Raw genomic sequence first — 22,951 nt, forward strand, 5'->3', positions numbered from 1 at the left:
AAGTGGGTGTGGGCAGGGACACAGGGACTGGAGAGCACAGGAGACCTGGGCTACAAGGACAGGCACAAAGGGACTGAGCGGGGCCCTGGTGCACAGTGTGCAGCAGAAGCAGGGCAGGCAGGGCCAGTGGTGGTGGCGGCGGGAAGGAGGAGTTGCAACTGGAGGGAAGAGAAGAGCCGGAGAGGGACACAGAGACCCTGTGTGACACAAGCAGAGCGGGAGGCCCTGGAGCAGGGTAGTGAGCCCGGGAAGGCACCTGGCGCAGCCACCGGCCCAGGACAGTGGCTCTTATGTTTCTACTGAGCATACCCGACTTGAGTTATAAAGGTTAAAACTGAAAACAAAAAAGCCATTTGCTAGTTCAGTCCACTCTTTGGCACAGGGCCGTCACCGAGGGGACAGGGATGGAGCACACGCTGTTTTGGAAGGAAATGAAGCTTCTGGGCCAAGTGGTTATTATAGCAATTGTAGCAAGAGTATTAAAAACATCTGTACACAGCACAGGGAGCGTGCAAACTGCCTGCCCAGCCCTGGCCCGAGGGACGTCCATGCAGAAAAAGCTGTCTGGAGTGGAATCAAGTTGGGAGCATTTGCTCAGCTTGACCAAGCCATGCCTGAAGCTCCCTGAGCACCAAGGTACAGGTATGGGACACAGGCCACTAAAGGGACTCCCAGCCCAGAGTAGCACTGCTCTTCGGCTGCTGCTAGGAGGCAGTGACAGCCCCCAGAAAACCATCTTGGGCCATGGAAGGCAAACACTTACCATGCTTTTGAAATGAGTGTCTCAGATGCAAGACTTTGTTGAACTTTTGATTTTATTAGAACTGTATTACGAGAACAGTCAAGAGGCCATGCGTCCTGACAGTGACAGGTCACGCTGTTGGTTCTGCAATGATCTTCCAGAGCTCCTGCAACAGAGGAAGGACAGGCTCCTGAGATGCACAGAGACCCTCAGTTCTGCAACGGGCAGCAGCTGGCCAAAGAGAGGACTCAGAGGTCCGGCAAACAGGGCTGCAGAGCTAGTGCAGGAGTGGTGAGATTCCCACAGCCTCTGAGGATCTGGACTGCCCTCTCTGTTTCACGGGATGGAGAGGCTGGGTGGAAGGCCTAGCCTTAGCTGATGGGGGTGTCAGGATATCACATAATTAAAAGGGTTCAGGGGAATGAGCGAGCCACCATCGTCTCTCCATTTTGGTGCGGGGGGTCTTGACCGCCATGTTCTGTGGCTGCTGAATTTTACAAGCGGCTGAGCTGCTTGGTCTATGAAGCCTCTCTAAATGCTGGCAGATGGAGAGCACACAAACACATGCCAGGTTCTTAGCGGCGACCTCGGGTCCTTGCTAGCTCAGTCTCTGTTCATGAGCCTATAGAGCTGCCTGATGCGACCATAAGCACAGGGGTGGCCCACGGGGTCGAGGCGAACTCCACACAGAAGCCACACAAACTCAGGTCTGTGTCTGCCAGGGAGGCAGCACAGCGGCACGGGAGCGACTGTGTTAGTCCTGCACCATTCCCTCCCCCTCAGAGCGGGCTTGGGTCTCTGTGAACCAGAGAAAGAGGTCAAAAAAAGACAAAAAGAACAAAAGAAGTTAACCGCCTCCTTAGACTCCTATGAATCCAGCTCGAGGTGATTTTGAGGGTAATTCTGACTTTTGGTATATTTCCTACGTGCAGGGTTCAAAAGCTCTAATAGGAAGTGATGCGGCTGCACAATGAAATCTGCACTCGGCCGCTTCCTGGCTGGATGATGCATCTTGTCTCGGCTGTTGCCATGAGCATTAAGGCAGTGGGCAAAAGGTGCTCTGCTTAGCGCGGCCTGGCGAGTGTCAGCTATCATTCTAGGATGACTACTCAGAGGCATGATACGTAGGGTCCCACCGCGGCAGGGCCTCAAGGGCGAGAGTGACGACACAAGGTTTCCAGTCTGTTTCCACAGTGCAGGTGACCGCGGGCACCACGCAGGAACCCTGCATTAGGTCCTGCAGCCCACTGCAGTTCCCCTGCACTGGCTTCCCGTTCCCTAGGAAACCTGCTGCTTCCCTGCTTCCTCTGACGTCTGCACTACCTGCAGGGGAAGCACGCAGTCGGTACTTAGGGTGCCTGCAGGCCCTCTGCATGTGGTGACTACTGACACTGGGTACAGACCCCCACCAGCTTTACCAAAGACGGTGCCAGGCCTGTGGTCTCTGCCTCCTGCAGGGCTGAGGGCATGGCCCGAGTGTGGTGAGGGGGGCCGCCTGGCCTACCACCTACTCCACCTGGAGCCAGCAGCTGCCTGCCACAGCAACCGAGAACCACACCAGGAGGACCTACCAGCTGCCGGATGCGCTCATAAATGAGCAGCTGCGGGAAGGAGGCCTCCACTGGCTCTACCACAAAGCGCAGCTTGCTGTCTGACAGCTTTTCCAGCGCGTGCAGAGAGGAGCGGAAGTGATCATAGGCTTCGCAAGTGACGTCCAGGTGTCTCAGTGTGAAGTTGAACCTGGGAACCAAACCAGCAGACACACAAACTGCTGTCACCACTGGCAAGTGCTGGTTTCCTCACCGCTTGCTACCTGTTCTTCAGTGATCTCGTCTCCTGTGGGTAGACTTTTAACTCAGGGCCTACTACATACTTGCTCACCACTTGAGCCAATTACTTCTTGAACCTTACAGCAGCGTGGGAGGTGCAAACGGTCACATCCATTTTATAGGTGTGGAGACAGAGGCTCAGAAAGCTGGTTATTCTCATGGAAAGATAAAGACAGTGTCTGCTTCTGCCTAGCTGCAAACTGGCAGGAGGGCAGATTGGCACAGGCCTCCGTGCGCTCTGCTCGCTTGCTCCACCGGCACAGACTCTGGGAAGAGTTGTCCCGGAGCTCTGTGTGCGATGAACGGTGGAGGGGTGGAGGTGCAGAGCACGCGAAGAGCACAGAAGACGGAGGGCACGGGTGGGAAGCTGGTGGGCGTGGAGATGATGGAGAAACGGGGAGAAGACACTTTGGAACTGAGTCTCCACACGCTGACCTTTATACCTTTCAACACCAGTATCTGCAAGACGCGTCAACTTGGGAGTCAAGCGCCCCGCCTTTCCCCTTTCCTTCCTACATCTTTTACTATGAGACAATCTGCACACGCAGAAACAGCAGGGACAGTAAATAAACCGCCATCGACCCATCACCCAGTGCCAGCCACTGCCGACCCCTGCCCCGGCACCCTGGCTCTCCCCAAACCCCTCCTCCTCCCAGCCAAATGTCAGGCACCACATTATTTCCCGTCCACACCCAAGTGTGCATAGAAGACACCCCTCGCCCAAGACAAACTTCACAGTAAGTTTTTAACAGCACGTATGTATCGTTCCATTCTTGCTAACTGGCCTAGTTTTGCTTGCGCTTCGTGGTCTGTAAAATAAGCATCCAAACGAGTCCCCTGCGTTCCTATGAACGAAGTCCTTAGCATGACTGGCACAAACCATGCTGCAGCGAGTATGTGAGAACATTTGGCTCTGAACAAAAATCTAGCCCGGAAGAGGGGGTGAAGCAGCAAAGCGACATTCAGCACACGATCTCATCAAGAGGCACACGCTTAGCGCACAGGACAGCGCTACTCCACGGGGACATACTCTGCCCCTATTTTTATTATTAGACATCTCAGTTTCATTTTTAGGTTTTGTTAAAGACATAGACACAGAAAAGTTTATTTTTTTTCCCACAGGAAAATGAAATGCAGATGATGCTAAAAGTAGCCACAAACGCCTCAGCCTCTAGAGGACCACAGTGTGCGCCAAAGCCAACGGTGACGGCCAAGCAGCAGTCAGGCCCTCCTCTGCCAGCCCCTCTCCGTGGCCCAGACGGGCCCCAGGGTCACGCAGCTTCATCTGTACGTGGGGTGGTTGTGCTGCTCGAGGCGCTGGCGTGCAGCAGGAGGTGGCAGGTGTGCGGGACCAGAGCGGCCTGCACACAGCAGGCACCTGGGGAATGGCACAGCTCACCTCCTCTCCACTGACAGCAGGGCGGTGCAGGCGTTCTTCAGCCTGCGGGTGAGCCGGTGCAGCGTGCGAAACAGAGCGTCCGTCAGGCTGTCATCATAAAACACTGCGGGAGAGAACCGGCCAGTGTCAGAGCGATCTGCTCGGAGCGCCCGCGGGACACCGAGGACAGGATCCCAGCACCACCAGCGGTGGCTGAGGCAGACTGTTCAGAAGGACGTTTCTAGGCAGCGGAGGACTCAGTGGAAGCGAGGGGACACCGAACTGCACCGGTACTGACAGAGGACGCACGTGACCATGGGGACGGCCTTACCTTCGGCTGCAAACAGCACGGTGGTGTGGTCATAAAGGTCAGAGATGTCCTCTTCTGACCAGCTGAAGGGGACCTCAGGATCTGCAGGAGAAGCGACGCTGGGGCCCAGTCCTTTCTCTGCTGGCCACCAGGCCTCCCCGAGAGTCTGGCCCAAAGAAGTTTCAGGGCAGGAGAAAGGGTTGGAGGCAGCTTGGCGCAGCAGGCACTGCCAGGCAGGCCTTTGTCCAGCACACTGGCTCCAGGTCCACAGCTGGCTGTGGGGACAGCCACAGGGTAAGGACGGCCCCACTTGCCAGTGAGGGGCAGGCAGATTCCAGCCTCATCCACTGCCCTGGCCAGCAGCCCTGTGAGAACATGATCTGTGTTGCTGTCCAAATCTCTCCTGCCCCTATTCACTTGATGTGCAACCCCAAAACATTTGCTACACCTCTCTGTGCTTATAGCAAGGGCCTAAGGGCTTGGGGTGTTGCTCAGCAGTGGAGCACTTACCCAGCATGCACCAGGCCCTAGGTTCCATCCTCAGCACCATTAAAAAAAAAAAAAGCCAAGCATGGTGGTGCATGCCTGTAACCCCAGCACTCAGGAGGCAGAGGCAGGAGGACTGCCCTGAGTTTAAGACCAGCCTGGGCTACAGTGAGTTCAAGGCCAGCCTGAACTAGGCAAGACTCTTTCTCAAAAAACATCAAAAAACAAAACCAACCAAAAATGAAACAAAAAAATGGGCCTAATACTACTTCCCTTGTAGGACTGCTGGGAAGGTGAAAGGTCCTAGGTGTGTGAAGTGCTTGGCAGGTGCTAGGTACTCAGGTCACGCCTCTGGCAGGGAGAAGGAGAGCAGCCTGTCTCTGAAGAGCAGGCATCCAGGTTGCCTGAAACAGTCCGCAGAAGGGATTTCGGAAACCTTCCCCTGCAAGGAACTTCTGGCCTCACCGTCTGCTGGGAAACGGTCTGTGCCCCCGATTGACAGACTTGTGTCACACCCTGACCCTGCCAAGTGCCAGCTGTGTGGCCTCCGGCAGGCACTGATGTGAGTGCTGCATCCACACCTAATTCACGGTGTTTCATGCCCACCACACAGTGATCTCGTGAGATCTGAACAGCAACGTGAATGTAAAGTGTGGGCACAAGCAGGTGCTTGGGGAGGCCAGCTGTCACTTACTGGCCAGTGGAGGGAACCCGCCAGAAGCTGGTGGGACACTGGTGGCAGCCAGGGCTCAGCTGCCTAATCAGGGCCACACAGCTGAGACTTGAGCACATGACAGAGAGGTGCTACACAGAGCGGATGCAAGGAGAGACACACCTGTGCACAGGTTGTCCTTTAGCCAGTCCAGCTCCCTGACCTTCACGATACCACCTGCAAGAACGAGAATGAGCAGAATTCTCAAACTCTTCATGTAATTAGGAAAATAAATCTTTACACTACATTCCAAGACCCACCTATCCACCCCTCCATCTCACCATTCACCCATCTGTCCCCTTCCCTCCGCTTCCCACCCATGTGTCCACCTTCCCTGTATGCTGCGGGTGCCAAGTGCCAGTGACTGTACCGGACACACGGAATATAAACATCCGAGTTCTGGTTTCTGTCTTTGGGGCCCAGCCACAGAAGGGGAGACTGGCAGGTTAACAGATGCTACAAGACTGCACGGTTGGGGCAGTGCTGAAGGGAGGTGCCTGCCACCTGCCTGAAGGAGAGACGACTCCACGTCAGGTCAGGGGCTGCTGGGGGGCTCTGCACAGCATGCGGCTGTGCCTCCCATCTTTACTCACGGCCTCCTGCACACTGCACATTCAAGGGTACTGCCCGAGCAGGGAGGGCGGACACAAATTAGCGAGCCATGTGCACAGATGCTAAAATGCAATGTCATTAGCATCTGGTGGAGACTGCGGGGGAGGGGACTTTGGGAAGGATGGTGGTGGGGGGAGCACTCCAGGTGGAGGAGCAGCAAGTGCAGACCCCAGGGAGGGGACCTCAGAGTAGGCCAAAGGTGAAGGAGGGGATTGGTGAGTGGAGTGGGAACCACAGGGGATGAAAGCCAGGACCTGAAGACAAGAGGTGAGCAAGGAACTGGGTCCCAGAGCCAAGAGCAACAGGAAACCTCTGAGAGGCCTGAGTCCTGCAGGGCTGATCCCCTGCCTGGAGGAGAAGGTCCACAGGGCAGTCCAGGCAGGAGGCCTCCACTGTCATCTGTCATATAAACCCATTCCCACAGCTGTGTGGGCACGGGGACTGGACAGTCAGGCAGGTAGAGTGAGGACATTGAGGGAGAGGCAGAGCCTGCAACACGAATCCTTGGCTCGCTGTCGGGAGAAGAGGCAGAGAAGGCAGGCAGCAGTCAGGCCAGGGAGGTGTGCAAAGCCAAGGAAGAGCTTGTACGCACTGCACGGGCACTGGTGCCTTGGCAGGTTTTCTGAGTGGAGCGAAGGCTTGCATCTCAGAAAGGCCACTCTTGATGCCGCATGGAAGACAATCTGGGCAGCGCAAGTGAGGAGCTAGGAAGACCGGCTGGGATGCGGGGGAGACACTGCCAACGTCTAGGCCAGAGGGAGCAGAATGGGGATGAGGTCATTGGGATGAGGTGACCCAAGAACAGATCCCTTGCGAAGCCATGTGAAGCCAAGACAACACCTGCTCCCTCCATTCACCCGGGGCAAAGGGAAGCAGGTGGAACCCCACCAGCAAATGTCACCATCTTGGTTGTTTCCCCTGCCTGTTAAACAGAAACCTCCCTTGCTGCTGGGCCTCACCTCCAGCGGCTGCCAGGTGGCTGTTGAGGGTAATGTTTCGCTGGCACATGGCCAGGAGGTCTGCGCCGACATCTGGAACGACAGAGGGCATGCCAGGATGTGCTGGCTGTTAGTACACTTCTGTCTCCAGGGTTTTGCCTGGAGAGCTGCTACCAATAGCAGGACTGCAGAGACCAGAGCTGTGCCTTCCTTGTGAGTTCTGCTGCCCAGGCTCTTTTCAGTGGCCACTTGCCCTACCCCCCAGAGATTTTCATCCTGGCGAGGACAGACCGCATTCCAGAAGGCACAGGAAAGAGAACCCAACATTTCTCATTTACATATATGAAAAATATATTGCACAGGCACCTTGGAAGCAGGTATCAGAATTCCCACTTCACAGGCTGAGCCCTTGAGGAAGTCCTACGACCAGCGGGAGAAAGAGCTATGATCTGAATCGAGGATCTCTGGCTCCAAATTTAGGCTCCTTCTCTGACACCACAGAGAAATGATGAGACAAAGGTGTCCAGGACGGTTAACTGCAACGCAGAGCAGGTCCCAACAGGCTGAGGTACTCTCTCTGTAGGCGATTTCCTGTCTGCTACTACCAGTATCTCTGGCTACTCAGGTGAGGTGGGATTTCTCGTTTCAACAGAACTGATTTGCAGTATGGGAAATTTTCCCTGGGAAAGACTGCCTTGCTAGAAGTTAACTTTTATATAGGAGAATGTACATGTGGAAGGTACAGAACATATTGTGAATGACATCTGGGTGGTCTATTATGGGTGCAGACTCCTTGCCCCAGTCAGTGCATACTCTCCTAGGACTAAACTGTGTGTGTGTTATGGTTTAGAGCTAGATGTCCCCTCAAGTCTCGTGTGCTCAGAGTTGGGGCTTTTGGAAGGTGACTGGGCCATGGTGCGTGATGCTCTGCAGCGGATTAATACACTGGGAGTTCCCAGCTGCATGTGGTCTTAGGAGGCAGGGCTTGGTTGGAAAAGGCGGGTCACTGGGGGAGCACCTTTGGAGGCTGTATCTCCTCCCCAGTCCTCCCTCCTCTCTCTGCTTCCTGCCTACCATGACGTGAGTCACTTCCTCTGCCATGTCCTCCTACCATGACATTTCTGCCTTGGAACCAGCATACCACAGCCTGAAACACCAACATCGTGATCCACATTAACCCTTTCTTCCTTCATGCCGTGGGTGTCAGTTATTTTGTCACAAACAACTGCAAGCCTGACTAATGCAGTACCCAGGGATCACAAAGAGCCCATGGGGACCTAGTACTTCTCCTGTACTGCCAGGTGAAGAGGATGCTGTACGATAGGTTCAAGAGTTTTGAAATCTTTTTTTCTTTTAATTGGGTGCTGGGATCCAACCAGGCCCACACATGCTAAGCATGCTTACCTGAATCATTCCCAGCCTCCCTGTTTTAAAATCTGTATGCTAGTTTTTGTTACAAGAAATCTTATGAGGGATTCTAATACATGCAGCAGGTGAGAGAAGCAGCTATGACTGAGCGGGTATGGGCCCTGGGGCCCTGAAAAAGCCCTATTTATCCCTTTGCCAGTGTAAGAGAGCTCACAGAACTCTGCCTGAAAAGCACCCACATAATCAAAAAACTAGTGTGAGCAACAAGGTCCAACCAAGGGTCTTGGGTCTCAGCAGCAGCTCAAGTAGGACCTGGGACCAGCCACTGACCCTTAGCCTCAGTCTGTTCATTCATACTAAGGGGTGGTGAAAGGCTCCTTGGCCGCTGTCCAGGGCCACTATAAAGTTACAACCTGGTGCTGATGCTGTGAGAGGGCTGTGCTAACTGTAACATACTATCTACATGTGACTTCTCTGTGCTGATAAATCTCTCTTGCAAGGATGAGATAAGCTGATTGCACCCTGCTGTTATATACCAGCACCCAGCAAAGCTCTGGGCCGTTCCATTAAGGCCTGACTCTGAGTCGCGCTCCTGGTAGTTTACATGAGACGGTTAAGGATGGTCGCATCACTTAGTGTGGCCTCTTGGCTAGTGGTCAGCCTGGCATGCATGACAGGTGTGCCCCAGCAACAGGATGCCAGCTTCCCCTTTTCTAGCTCAGAAGCAAGTCAGCATCATGAAAATGGTCACTAGGGAATAATGAAATACAGTCCATGCCAGGAGATACCTCTTTCTGCCTAGCAGATGTGGGAGATTTGAAATATCACAACGCCCATCTGAGGAAACTACCGCTCTCTCTCTCATAGACTGGCACGCCCTTTCAGTTCTGTTAACAGAACCTCACCCGTGTCACTTTGCTGGTTCTGATCACTGCACGTGGCTGGGTAAGATGCTCGGCAATGGAAGGGTTAAAAAAAAAAGGACCCAGGGGCTGGTGTGTAGCTCCTTGATAGAGTGCTAGCTTGACACACGCAAGGTCCTGGGTTTCATCCCCAGGGCCACCAAACAGAAAGGCACCCCCAGTTGCCTGGCTGCTAGGCCATATTCAAAATAATTTTTAACAACAAGGGAAAATGCTCTTGGGAAAAATGTCTTTCAACTTCTGTACCGGGTGTAGTTTACGCTTCGGGATGATGCACATACAAAGGGAAAAGACCATAATGCCTACAAGAACAGCTAAAGGGGGGTCTAAAACGCAGCACCCAGGGGCCAGCGGCTCAGTTCTGGTGTTCACTGCTGATCCCCCAGGCCTCGAGGTGTCCTGGGCACACAGTAGGTGCTCAGCAAATGGTACATTGGTGAATAAATCTGAGGGTTGTAAAAGTCCAACTAATTTTTATTTGCTGTTTTATCAACTTCTGAAAGAACAGACAAAATTTCCATAACCAGGAAGAAATGATAAACGTGCTCTTGAGGTCTTACAAAGGGGAACATCCCCAACAATTTCCTGGGATGTTTGCCCTTTCCTGGGGTGTGAGGACGGACAGGGTGTTGGGTGCTTCTGATACTCAGTGATCTGTGGCCACTATGAGGTATTGTGGATCACCACGCCATCATCAAGAAAGAAAAAAGTGGCAGGGGGCCGGGGATGCAGCTCAGTGGCATGAGCACCTGCCTGGCAAGTGCAAGGTCCTGAGTTCAATTCCCAGTGCCAAAAAATAAAATAAAATAAAATGAAATAAAATAAAAGTGTGGCAGGAACTCAGGGAGCAGGACGGCCAATCAGCAGCAGCCATGTCCAATGCCTGGAGCCCTTGCCTCATGTTTTAGTCAGAAGACCCCTCCCCTCAGCCTGGGCCATCCCCTCATTACCTGTACAATAAACGGTGCGTGCCATGGTGGCTGCCACGATGCTGGCAAACCCTGTGCCCGCCCCGAGCTCCAGCACAGTGCGTCCCTGGAAGAGATCCCGCCGGAACAGGATGTAGTCTGCCAGGAGCAGGGCACCCTGCCACACCTGGAGGGGAGGGGATAGAGGAGAGGTGACGGGAGGCTCTGCAGAGACCCTCTGGGGCCAAGGGCAGCAGACAGGACATACCCACCTGCTTGCCAACGTCCTCCAGGGGGGTGGCCATGGTGTGCTCTAGACAGGATGGAAACCAAGAGAAATGCCCACTGTGAAAATGGGGACAGAGAGAAAAGCGCCAATGTGGCAGGGCGGATTGTGAACTGGGGTGCTCTGGAGAGCGGCAGGAGCTGTAAGGCGGGCGTGGTGTTTGAACATCACCCGGAGCCCAGGGACCAAGGATCACTCTCCTCCAGATCCCTGGGTGACTATGCCCTAGGGGCCAGACTAGGGTCACGACAGGTCTGGCCCAGCCTAATTACACACACGTACCACACTGCACTTTATGTCCAGTAACTGCAATTTTACAATTCCAATATGCTCACATGCTAATAATAATCACGACTCATTCCCAAGTATTTTCTTGTACTTGGAGCCACACTAGAAGTGAACAAAGTAAGTTTGAATTTCTATTCTTTTTTTAAAAAGTTGATGAGTAAGTATTCCCAGGTGCAAAGTATGTTAGGATAAAATTCTGGTGTGCTGGGGGAAGGGAACAGAAAGACAAGATCAAGGACAAAAAAGGACAATGCAGGACATTTCTGCTGTGAAACTAGAACATGCTCCAGTATGTGAAATAAGACATGGCTATGAGGTTAAAACACAGAACAGCAGGCTCTTGCTTAAGTGCAACCACAGGTTTACAAAAACAGACAAGGAGGGATGGGAGGAGGGGCAAGAGGGACAGTGGTGATGCTGAGCCCGGCTCCCAGCACACCTGCACTTCCCTGGTCCTTTCTGGTTCCCACAAGCTCCCAGTGTGAGCCTCTCACTGTGCTGATGGGCCAGGTATTTAAACATGTGTGCTACTACTGCCAACAGCAGTCCAGGACACAAGCCAATCGCCCTGTCCCTAAGCCAGGTTATATGGGGTCCCACTGCTCTGAGGGCTTCTTTAGGACAAGTGTGACCAAGGGCTCCTGACTTTCATTCAGGCTTAGAATATGTGGCCCCAATAAAGTGACTCATGCCCTTCCTGTGTGCCAGCTTCCTGTGGGGCTTAATACAGTTTGGAAGTCACTTTGGGTAAACAACACTCCTTTCAGAAGGATATGAGGACAGCGTGACAACCTAACATGTAGCCACCTGCTTTGAAACTAGAGCAGAAATACACCCACAAACAACTACTGTATCGCTTCACTGAACAGGACAGGGTGGGCAGCCTGAGGGGGTCTGTGGCTCACACCCACGGTCTTTTCTCCTCGTTCTGGGCTCTCCCCATTTACATGCAGACAGGGAGACCCACGCCCCACCACAGTGCTCCAAAGAGAGCCTGGCTCAGCGAGCATGCACTAGGGTTAGACAGCTCTCCTTGGAAGAGCACGTGGACTCAGAGGTCAGGCCCCAAGGGAGAACCAGGTCTGGTCGCCCTCTAGGTGGGTGACGTCACCCACTTAACATCCTGGAGTCTGAGGTGCAATTCCCTCTTGCACCAAACGAAGAGACAACACCATCTCCTCATCCTTGGGTTGTAACAGGGCTCAGCCAGGTCACGCTTTACAGGGAGCCAGGGCTCAGCAGACCCTGGGAAACCACTGATCAAGTCGAAGGCCCAAACTCTTGGAGAGCCACCTGGAGCACACAGAGGGGAAAAGACTAGCTTGAGTTCAGGACCAGAGGAATAAAACTGAGCTAGATCAAAATATGTCAAGATGTTTTTCTGAAGCCAACTTGAAGCAAGAGGATTTTAAAATCAAGCCATTTGGGAGTGTGATTAAAAAAAAACAACTGACTTACTGGGCAGTAGTTATTAAATTATCATCAAATGCTAGGAGAGCTATATATTGGATCCCATTCCATAGGTGCAAAATCTGAGTCTCTGGGTGAGCAGCACCGTGTCCAGTGTCGCCTGGCTTGTGAGGGGTGGAGATGATGCCACAGTCTAGCTCTGCTGCATCTCCAAGCCCAGAGCCCAGCATCAAGTTTTGTGGTGATGGTGCAGGACATAATTATTAGAGGTCATCACTTAAGTGCAGGAACTTAGCTACCTGACGCTCTCCCTGGAGATGGCCAGGACCAACGGTGAGTCGAGAAAGAGCTGAGCTTGTGGGTATGAGACATGGTGAGTGCAGCAAAGGGCAGGGGGGCAGCTGCTACCCCTTCCCATGGGTCTCTGCCCTTAGCCTGTAGCGTGTAGCATGTGAAGTACATGAACACTGCAGACAGACAGTCATCATAGAGAAGTCACTTTGCGCTCCCCCTACAGTCAAATGAGCTGTTGTCAGCTCGAGAAACAGAACTTTTCGTTCTGCTCAAGCCAGTTCCAAATGCTCTGATCGCTTGCCATGGGGCAAGACCTGGGGTGTGGCATCAGACAGACCTGGGTGTGAATCCCAGACCCATAGCTGGCTACCCGGGTGACCGTGGGCAAGCGTCTCAACATCTGGGGGCCTCAGTCCTCTCTTCTGTGAAGAAGGAATACTCATCCCTCTGGCCACGAAGACCAGAAAAAACCCATGGAAAACATGGAGCAGTGGTGCAGTGTGGATTTTCACCCTCACCGGAACAGTCTAGAACAGACTGCCTGGTAGTGAGCAGAGCTCAGTAACTGATGAGTGGACAGATGTCAGAGTGGCTGGTCTGTCTGTCTGTGAACGTTACCACTGCCCTGCCCTGCACCCGCCAATGTGGCTGGGGCTGGGCCTTTCCACAGGCCCATAGGTCCCACCTGTAACCCTGGACCTCCATGAAGAGATTCAGATCAGAGCTGTCCCCGTGAGTGATGGGGTGGCAGGACGGGCCCCATGGGTTCCAATCTCCTTGCCTGGGTGCCTCTTGGAGGTCTATGGAGTCTACGGGAGACCACGTTGGTAAAACATCCAACGTGTGCTTTGTCAATGCTGGCCTCCCGTCCTCCTGACCATCTCTGGAGTTTGCAAAGCTCCAGGTCCCTAGATTTGAAACTCTGGAGTTGCCCAAGCACTGTTCTGCCCCTGTACCTGGGCAGCAGTGTCCTGCACCCAGCCTCTGAGTTCTGTCAAAATGCCTCATCTCCTCCCCTTCCTCTCCTGGCTCCTGCAGATTGCCATCGCCCACACTTGAGCTCTCAACCCTCCAGAGCTTTTTGTTGCCCACTCAGCCTAGCCAAGTCTTCCACACACACTATCCTGACCCACTTTCCCAGCACACTGAGTTAGAGCACAACAAGGATATGGAAGGCAGTAGCAGAGCCTTCCTGGAAGAGGAGACAGTTAAACCGGGACCTGCACAACAGTTGGAAATGTACGAAGAAAGCAAAGGCCTGTGGCAGGCATCCTGGGAAAGAGGCAAGCACAGCAGAGGCCCAGAAGTTAGGAGGCACATGGGAGGGTGTGAGTTGGAGCTGGAGCGGGAAGCAGAGGCCACGCCATGCACAGCCTTGTGAGCTGAATCACCTGGACTCTATTCTGAGGGCAACGGGGAACCATGGGAGACTCTTGAGCAAGAGTGACCTATATGTTTTGGAAAGTACTCTCTGCTGGAAGTGGCACACTTGCTCCTACTTTCACCAGGCAGGTTCTGATGCTTATGCTTATGATGTCCAGGCTTGGGCCTGACCAAGGACCTGACCCGCAGAGCATTCTTGCACTGACACATGGGCCGCCTGAGGTCAGGAGAGCCGGGCCTTCTTTTACCTATTTTGATGATACTCTGGGGGCAGCTCCCTGTTGCTTCATCTTCTAGGACATCCTCTTCTTCCTGGGTTAGAATCGTGGGGTGTACCTTGTCTCGTGGCGGCTTGGCAGGGTCAGTATCAGAGGAAGCCCGTGGTCTTCTCACCACATCCAAATCCCCATCCTCGTCCAGCTGAGCACCTGCCCCTTCCTGGTCAGTGCTGTCAGCCCTGGCCTGGAGGGAGCAACCCTCATGACTGTAACCAGGTCCGGGAGGGGACCCTGGGCCACAGGACCCGGCAGGAGGGGCCTCCTGTGTAGGCACATGTCTGTGATCACCACCCTCGGCCCCTGAGTCCATCCAAGAGTCTTGGCTCCATAGCAGCTTGAACTGGGACAGGAAAACTGAAAGGCAAGATAAGACACACAGTAACTCCACAAGGTCTTTTCTTTAGTTCCTATCCTTCTAAGAAAAATCTGATTTCCAACTGGGAAGAATTTTAAAAGCCAGGTGGGGAGATACCCTAACATCAGCAGAAAGGCTCACTTAATTTTACAGAGACCACTGGCTTGCACTGCTGCGGCCACTTGAGCAGTCAAAACCAGCAGTCAGTGCAGGCTCACGAGTATCTATGACACAGGTGCTAAAATGCAGGCGTCCATCTATCTATCTATCCGTGCATCCCGGCATGTAGCCCCCTCATCTTGCTTAATCCTGAGTCACCACGTACATGGTATATCTGCTCCTTTTCACAGACATAGAAACTGAGGCTGAGAGGTGGAAGGAGCTGACTAAGGCTGCACAGCCATGTGTACAGCTGAGGCAGGATGCAAATAGTCTGTCCCACCTTCCAGCTGACATCATGCTTACTATACTGTTCTGCCTCTTAAGGTCTGGATGATGGACAAGAAATATAGTGTTCCTCACCATCTGGTGGCCAGAAAGTCACTGGGACAGGTTTCAATGAGGATACATGTAACAGGGGCCAGGTGTAGTGAGGCACGCCTGTAACCCCAGCACTGTGGGAGGCTGAGGCAGGACAATTACAAGTGTGAGGCCAGCCTGGGCAACTTAGTGAGATCCAAATAGAAGGCAGAAAAGGAGCTGCGGATGTAGCTCTGGTCCTGGATTCAATCCCTAGTACAACAACCCCCCAAAAAACATGTGCTAGGAGAGCAGGCTAGAGGCAGGGGGATCAAGGACTTCAGAGCTGGCAGCCCTGCACTTGAGACCTACCATCTATGTCAGACTCTGGGCAAGTCATGTCTTTGCTCTGAGCCATATCACAAGAGCAAAAGTGTCCACCCCTGGGTTATCTAAGGATATGACGGTATTACACTGAAAGCATCTGGCTCAGAGTAGGCACCCACTCCTGTGCTTCCAATTCTCTCTTCCTTCTGCTCCTATCACCATGACTTTGTTTCAAAGTCAGGGTCTCACTAAGTTGCCCAGGCTGGCCTCAAACTTGTAATTCTCCTGCCTCAGCCTCCCAAGCAACTGGGATTATAGGTATGCATCATGGCCCTTCAGCCACCCTGACATGACGTGAGATAGAGCTCACTTTCTCCACTGGACTGTGAGCTCACTGAGGGTAGAGCTCAATTCATTATTTCCTGCATTCCTATCATCAGCTCTAGGCACACAGGAGGTGCTCAGGAAACACAAGATTGTGCTCAGTGAAGGAAGGGCACTGAAGCGGCATGAGGATAACAGGTAAGTAATCCAGTCTTCCTGATGGTTTACCCAGAAATTAAAATGGGATCGCTAGGGTGCGTAGGTACTGCACTCCCGCTAGGATCTTACCGGGCTGCCCCACGCCATTGAGCCGCACCATGAGGTGTCTGTGGTTTGGGGTGTAGAGGTGAACATCTGACAGCACGGTGTCGCTTCTGAAGGTGACCTCATCCATGGTGGAGTCCCACATTACTCCAGGGCCAGGAGCACCTGAGAGGCAAGGACAGGCCCTCAGGGTGGTAGGTCGCAAAGGGGAAAGGTGTAGGATACCCTACCAGGTAGCTGGCCACTCATCATCACCAAGGAGAAAGTGCTTCCCTTGCCAATGCCCTTTTAGTGTTTACTACAGAGAAAGTCTTGGGGCCTTGACAAGGGGAAAGAATTCAGCCAGAATTGGTACTTTGCACAGCATTCATTTTCATAGTAATATTCTATTTATAGTAATTGACCTGAGTTTCCATTTATTAATAGGGATAAAGTTTCCTTTCTCTTTTTTCCCTTCCAATTTTATTATGAAAATTTTCAAATAGGTAAAAAAGGGGAAAAGCATGAGTCACAGATCGACCACTTAGATTCAGTGAACATCATTTTGCTACGTGTTTTCACACTATTATCTATCTATCTATCTGCGGTTTTCTTCTTTGAACTCCCTGAGAGCGCACTGTACACATCATGACACGACCCCTAAATTCTTCTTTAGGGTCTGTTTCCTACCAACATTTTCCTGTATAACTGTAAAATCATCTGCAGACCTAAGACAAGGATTCCCTAATATCACCTAAAATTCAGGCCATAGTAAATCTTTTCCATAAGTCTCCCAAATGCCTTTCACTGCTATTTTTCTCAAACCAGAATCCAATCATGATTTATGCTTTGCATTTAGTTGTTATGGCCCCTTAGACTTTTTTTACTCTAGAAGCTGACATCATCTCCCACATATCATTTGTTGTTTTAGTTTTCCTATTTAAAAAGTGAGTGGATTTAAAGGAAAAGCAATTAAGGGACTCACTGGGTAGGTGATATATAGACAAGGAAAAATTATGAAGGTGACTGGGCAATAACTAGAATTTGGAAAACCATGCCTAGGCAAACTGGTCAAAAACAGCAAGGATTTCCCACCAACAAAACGTTCTACTTCATCAAAAGGCACCAAACAGCAGCAGCTGGGTGGGCTCTGAAGCCGGGCAGGTGAGATAAACCCTGGTGCCCTATTTGCTAGTTGTGTGATCTTGGGAAAAAACCACTTCACCTCTCTGGCCTGTTTCTTTAGGTATATTCTCACTCTGGTCAGGTGTGCGCTTACTGTGTCATGAGTTTCAGGGCCTTCATTTATTGAAATGGAAAATGAGACCACCATAACCCAGATGTTCTCATGATTCAAGAATATGCAGCTGGATCTCCTACATTTACCTGTTTGCTACAAAAGAGTACAAGTGGTCCTAACAAAGAATTTTGTGAAAAGAGGACCCCATATGAACCTGGTCTCCATGCTGGCTTCCCTACTCAATACTGTAAGTGAACCTGGCAAATCAGTGGAGGATTTCATTGTGAATGAAACTGTTATTTAGCTAAAGAAGACTGACAAAATCAGCCTGGGTCCAGTAGGAGGAAATCCACCATTCCATTACACTGAATTCCATTACACAGCCTAACTTCCTCCTTTCCTCTCTCCTTTTATTTACTTTCTGCTACTGGGGATTGAACCTAGGCCTTCAGATTGAACTACATCCCTATACCCAGCTCTTTTTAATTTTAATTTTGAGATAGGTTCTCAGTAGGTCCCTAAGTTGCCCAGAGTGGGCTCAAATTTTTGATTTTCTTTCCTCAGGCTCCTGGAGTATAGGGATTTGAGTTCTTCCAGGGCTGAGAGATGTCCTCGGGTAAAACAGAGAATTCCTGTCTATAGTTTTTTTGGGCGTAGGGATTTTTTTTTCTTTTCTGCCATTGTGCAAGTCAAACACAAACCACAGAACATCATTTGTTGCTATGGTACAATTTTGCTGGAAAAACTACATCCCAGAAAATGAACGAATATCCACTGCTCTTTCCAAATATTGACATTGTATCACACACCAAATTGACTTAAATCCTGTACAAAGAGAAAAAATTTCTAGTTCAATTTTCCCATTTAAAAATCCAAATACCCAGGCCTTCCAGGAAAGGAATCCAGGTGACGTGGATCCCCTTTAAGAGACTCTCTCCAGAATCAGATACCTAGGAGTAAAGAGACCCTCTTGTCACTATTTCAGGTCCTGTGTGAGTAGGAAACGAGACAGTGATCACTTTCAGGGCTCAAAACATAGTAAACACTCAATAAATAAAAACAGTAAGTACTATCATTACAGCAGTATAATTAAGGAGTGTGCTGGGAAGATGGGACAAGGCAGTGGCCAGTTTCTCTACTTGGGGACAATGACTCAGAGTCTCTGTCTGGGAACGCCGGGGCTGGATGGGCGCTGGGGCCCTTCTCCTTACTGGGCAGAGGTTTAAAAAAAAAAAAAAAAAAAAAAAAAAAAAAGAAAAGAAAGAAATAAAAGCAGACCCATAATAAGATGAGAAGCACCGCTCCCTCCCTCGCTGCAGTCTCATTCTTAAGGTTGAGCTGACAGGTATTCTTGGCTCTTTTAAGACTGTGGGGTTTGACTCACTCCTCTACAGGTCCCCGCTATCCCAAAACGCAGTTTGCTGGGGCTGGAGGGTTCAAACAGCTCCCCTCCTTCCTGTCTTTCTGCCAGGTGCCACCCACTCACTGAGCAGTGAGGAACTGTGCGATTCCACGGTGCTCCATGGCCAGATGCTGGGTAATGGGAGAGCACTGTGAAGATTAGGAAGCTGGGGGAAACAGGGCCCAGGATGTAGGCAAAAAGCCGGCCCGGCCCGGGGGCAGGCAGAGTCAGTTTTAGGGACCCCTCCTCCACAGCTGCTCCTGCCTTGCAGCCTCCCTGAACCCCTTCCTTGTGGGATAAGCACTACTTCCTCAAGACGCAGTCAAGGCTTAATCCAACACCAGGCAGGAGGCTGCCTGGATCTCGGACAGGAACCGAGACGAGCACACGGAATCCTTTCCAGACACCCTCGTGTAGAAGGAGAAACTGAGGCTCACATGGGATCGGGATTTAGGCTTCAGGTTTGTGGCAGCCCAGATCGCAAAGCCAGGTTCGGTGCTAGAAGCCTCCCTGTACTTTATCGCATCCCGCCGTTTCTCCCAGGGGCTTACCCGCCGCGACCCCCAGCCTGGAGTACCCTAGACTCCAGCCGCCGACTCAAGCTGCCGCCATGACGGCAGGCCTGCGCAGGCGCGGCACCACCCCTTGCCAGTGGTCACGCCCACTTGTCCGGGTTGCGCATGCGTGTGGGGCAGTGGCTGCCTTCTGAGACGCCGGCAAGGTCTGGCAGCCGCGTAGAAGTAGCGGCAGCTGTCACCGGCCTCGGTTTACTGCGGTGACATCTCTGCAGATGGTCCTCTGAACTCAGCATCTGAAGCAGTTAAATCACTTAACCAAGTGAAACCTTGAAGTTTAAAGAGAACTTAGAAAACTAGGTCTCTAGCGCCTTCATGTTGAGTGAAACTTCCAGCCCAGGCTCTGGCGCCTACTGGAGGAGCGTAACACATTTTTGTTATAAAGGCTCATAAACGGGCGTAGGGATTGTCAATAAACGGGTGTGTCAAACCCACGTTTATTCTTTAGAGTATTTCTATTGATGAATTACAAATTTTAACTTCATGAGTTTTATGTTAAACAACAAGTGTTCAACAGGAAAAAAATCAGAAAAATAAAGTTTTACATTTTTAGTATTTATAGAGTGTTTATAAAAGCATCAACATTTTCACCATCAAACTGGATCTTGGTGTAAAAAGTGTAAAAAAAACAACAGAAATTAATTCCTATATGAATTACAATGGAAATAGCAATAGCACTCTACAAAAAAATGATCTTTACTTCAATTATCACACCTAAGGCAGTCTTCACAAGTGACAACAGCACATTCCATACACACATATCACTTACACTGACAGCACAGGTGGTTTGCTTTTCTGGCCTTTTTGTAGGACGTATTTCCTGACTTTGTTCTAATCCTTGTTATGAATATAAGTGCTTCTGTGCAGTGGAGGAGGGCGGCTGGCTGCCCAATTATAGTCTAATTTTTTCCCAGTTTTATAGGCTTTTCTTGGCTTTCATATGCTTTTCCTGTTTTTTTTTTTTTAAATAGGATCTTGCTCTGTATCCCAGCATGGCCTGGAACACATGATCGTCTCGTCTCAGCCTCCCAAATAGCTGGAATTACAAGCCTACACCACCACAGGTAGATATTTTCTCATATGCTTGATGGCAAAGGGTGAATGAATCCAGAGAGTCCAGGCCAAATTCAGGCCTGTGGCCAGGATCATAGTAACACAGAGTTACCCTGCTAGTGAGTGATAGTGTCACTGTATTATAGACAGCCAAGTTGGAAGTTAGCAGGCAGCCAGAGAGGAGTTGGTCCCTTGAGGGAGTCAATGTGGAAGACAAGACACACCAAGAGTGTGGCTGGAGGGGAATCTGAACAGAGCCAGGCCGGCAAGCCTCCCTAGAGATAAGCAGCAATTTGAGATTATACTGAAGTTTATACCCCCTGGTCCAGTGAACCCAGCTAGGCATCAGGCGCATCACTGGGTGACTGGAACATCTAGATTCATTCTCCAATCCACTTCCAGCAATGCTTTTGTTCTTTCCATGTACCCTTGCTGTGTGACTCGGTTCTCTATTGGATCAATATTAGCTAAGGCAATTGGCATTTGACCCACATTGTACCCACACTGTGCTTTTGCTATATAGAATACCCTTTGACAAAGAGCCTCAGTAGCCACCCTCTTAGGACCCCTCCTGAAAACCCAGGAGCTGTTTTCATTTCCAATAAAACTCTGCTAACTTCCTCCTTTGGTTCGTGACATCATTCCTTGATGTTCTCAGGTCATGAACTCACCATCTGACGTCTAACAGGTTGGGAGTTGTTTCCCCCTTAACAACAGGACTGGGTCCGAGAGGTTCCCAAAGCTGAGATGAAGAACTTAACCCATGCTAAATATAGACTATAGATTGGAGGTTTGCTCTCACCACAAGAATTTTTAGGACGAGTCAGTAAGAGGCATGGGAAAGGTTTTATTAGGCAGAAATTAAAATGTACGCAGTCAAAGAAATAGAGTGTGGGCCCGCAAGACACAGAGGTGCGTTATGAGCCAGAGCTGGGTACATTTATGAGGTCTTGGGGGTATCTTAAAGACATGTGATCTAGCATGTGTATTCCTACTGTCACTTCACCCATCCTGCCAGCTGTCAGAGCGCAAGCCGTTTACACGTGCTTGAAGTGAGATATGCTGCTCTGATATTCCTGCTTCTGTGAGGATGGAACAAGCACAGTTTACAGGTGAAAAGGACAGGCCCAGAGCCCAATGCATAGCTTTACTGTTTCTTTAAGTCCTTTAGGAATTATTTCTAAATGAGTTTTCTGGAAGGAAAAAAGGCTTGAGTAACTTTTACGTCTTGAAGCCGCAGTTTTTCTCAAAAGTTTCAAATCCCGCTTTCCCTGTCTCCCTTGTGCCTACTTTTTATTTTCTCTATCCTACCTCAGTAAGGCCTGAATTCCAATCTGCAGTGTGGGGCTCCAGAGCCTATTCTGTTAACTACCAGTATGCTGGCCATTTACGATCACTGTTGTTGCTGTTATCCTTACTCTTGGTCCTCGTTGTTGTTAATAGTTGGTAGTTATTCATTCCTTTATCCAGTAAGTCTTCAGCAGCAGGGGACATCCAGAATCTCAGCCTTAGGTGGAGTCTTAAGCAGAAAATGAAATCTGATGCACATGTTACACTAATTTGTGAGTATCCTGAAACCTGGGAGTGGTCCTGGGAGAGGTCCCGTGAGGCCTTAGCATCAATGTCAAAGCTTCCATTAGTGTCCACTGGGCCCTTGCTGAGTGTTTCATATGTGGGTGCTGGGGCTTCTGGATCAAGGGGTGCAGATAGCACAGGCTGAGGGGGAGCCCACGGAGGGCCCCAGGCGTGGGTGAACTTTCATCCTTGTCCCATAAAGCTAGATGACACTTGCACAACCCTGATGGTCACCACTATTGTGTCTTTCTGGACAGCAGATTTCCAAAGTGCCCAAAGCTACCTCGTGCATGTTTACAAAAGCTGCTGCCTGTGCTGGCTGATTTTCCTGCTGGCTGCTCTGTATTCCACCCTGGGTACCTCCCTCCCCGCCCTAGAAACATTAATGTACAGTGCACAAAGACTCAGGGAGACACATAGACATGTTCAGAGAGGTCACACATAGTCCTCCACACAAATGTGTCCGTGCAGGTGCAGGGTCAGATGTGCACAAAAGGGCACCTGCAGGACTTCAGACCCCCCAAGCTTCACTGGGACATATTTGTTCTTAACATATATTTTCAAGTACTTGCTGTGTATCAGACCATTGTAGGTGTGCGGGGCAAGAGGGCAGGGGATAAAACAAGGGAAGAGGCAAATCTCCTGCCCTTGTAGAATGTACATCCGTTGGGCAGGAGGCCAGGTTGTGACAGATGTTGCAGAGAGCAGGGTTGGGATGGAGAGTGAGGAAGGAGCCTGGGAAGGCCAGGCTGACATGGCAAAAGGTGAACAAGGGGCTGAGTGCAGTGAGGAGTGGGCTGTGCAGCTGTCTGAAGATAGCATTTCATGGAGAAGGGAAAACCAGGGCAAAGCCCCTGGAAGTCAGCCTGGCAGGAGTGGAGGGAGCCTGGGGAGGGCTGGTAGGAAACATCTGTGCAAAGGTAGCCAGGCATGTGCTTTGGATCCTTCGTATGAATTCTGGATTTTACTGTGCCTGATGGGGAGCCTTTGAGCACCTCCTTCACCCTGGGGCACACACAGACACATGCAGAACAGAGCTGTGCCCGTCCACAGGGCACAGTACAGTGGACACACAAGTACACACATGCGGGTGACAGGGTCAATGTAAAATGCGTATGCTTGTCTGAGCGTGTGTGTACACACACACACACACACACACACACACACAGCCTCAGCTGGTGCCCTTTAATTACTTTTAAACAGAGATTTCTCTTTTCAAAACAGAAGTGAGTCAACATCAATTTCATGGTTAC

At 51.0% G+C, this 22,951-nt stretch overlaps 1 protein-coding gene across 12 annotated transcripts; it reads right to left on the reverse strand.

Moving 5' to 3' along the window:
- Positions 1–797: 797 nt before the first annotated feature.
- On the reverse strand, positions 798–19,121 carry Mettl22 (methyltransferase like 22). Of its 12 annotated transcripts, none has more exons than XM_013517991.1 (12): positions 19,047–19,121; positions 15,899–16,039; positions 14,116–14,499; positions 10,479–10,519; positions 10,249–10,393; positions 7,029–7,100; positions 6,662–6,815; positions 5,581–5,634; positions 4,281–4,534; positions 3,971–4,073; positions 2,314–2,482; positions 798–908 (listed from the first exon to the last, which is right to left on the reverse strand). In XM_013517991.1, exons 2-12 carry the CDS (start codon positions 16,017–16,019, stop codon positions 873–875), a joined length of 1,533 nt encoding a protein of 510 aa, XP_013373445.1. In that variant the 5' UTR covers positions 16,020–16,039; positions 19,047–19,121; the 3' UTR covers positions 798–872. The 12 variants fall into 12 exon arrangements, with proteins under 12 accessions (XP_013373445.1, XP_013373446.1, XP_013373447.1 ...); XM_013517992.1 differs by lacking the exon at positions 19,047–19,121 and adding an exon at positions 18,933–19,035; XM_013517993.1 differs by lacking the exon at positions 15,899–16,039.
- Between the last annotated feature and the right edge of the window lie 3,830 nt (positions 19,122–22,951).

The sequence above is a fragment of the Chinchilla lanigera genome, unplaced genomic scaffold (assembly GCF_000276665.1).
Source record: "Chinchilla lanigera isolate Chin_1 unplaced genomic scaffold, ChiLan1.0 scaffold00041, whole genome shotgun sequence".
Classification (NCBI taxonomy): domain Eukaryota; kingdom Metazoa; phylum Chordata; class Mammalia; order Rodentia; family Chinchillidae; genus Chinchilla; species Chinchilla lanigera.

Excerpts from the sequence above, each read along its gene's own strand:
- Mettl22 (XM_013517991.1), bottom strand. The coding sequence starts at position 16,019 with ATGTGGGACTCCACCATGGATGAGGTCACCTTCAGAAGCGACACCGTG. Across the intron at positions 5,635-6,661 it reads AAGGCACCAGTGCCCGTGCA|GTGGTATCGTGAAGGTCAGG; the intron begins GTGCGTACAAGC and ends TCGTTCTTGCAG. Across the intron at positions 909-2,313 it reads ATGAGCGCATCCGGCAGCTG|GAGCTCTGGAAGATCATTGC; the intron begins GTAGGTCCTCCT and ends CCTCTGTTGCAG.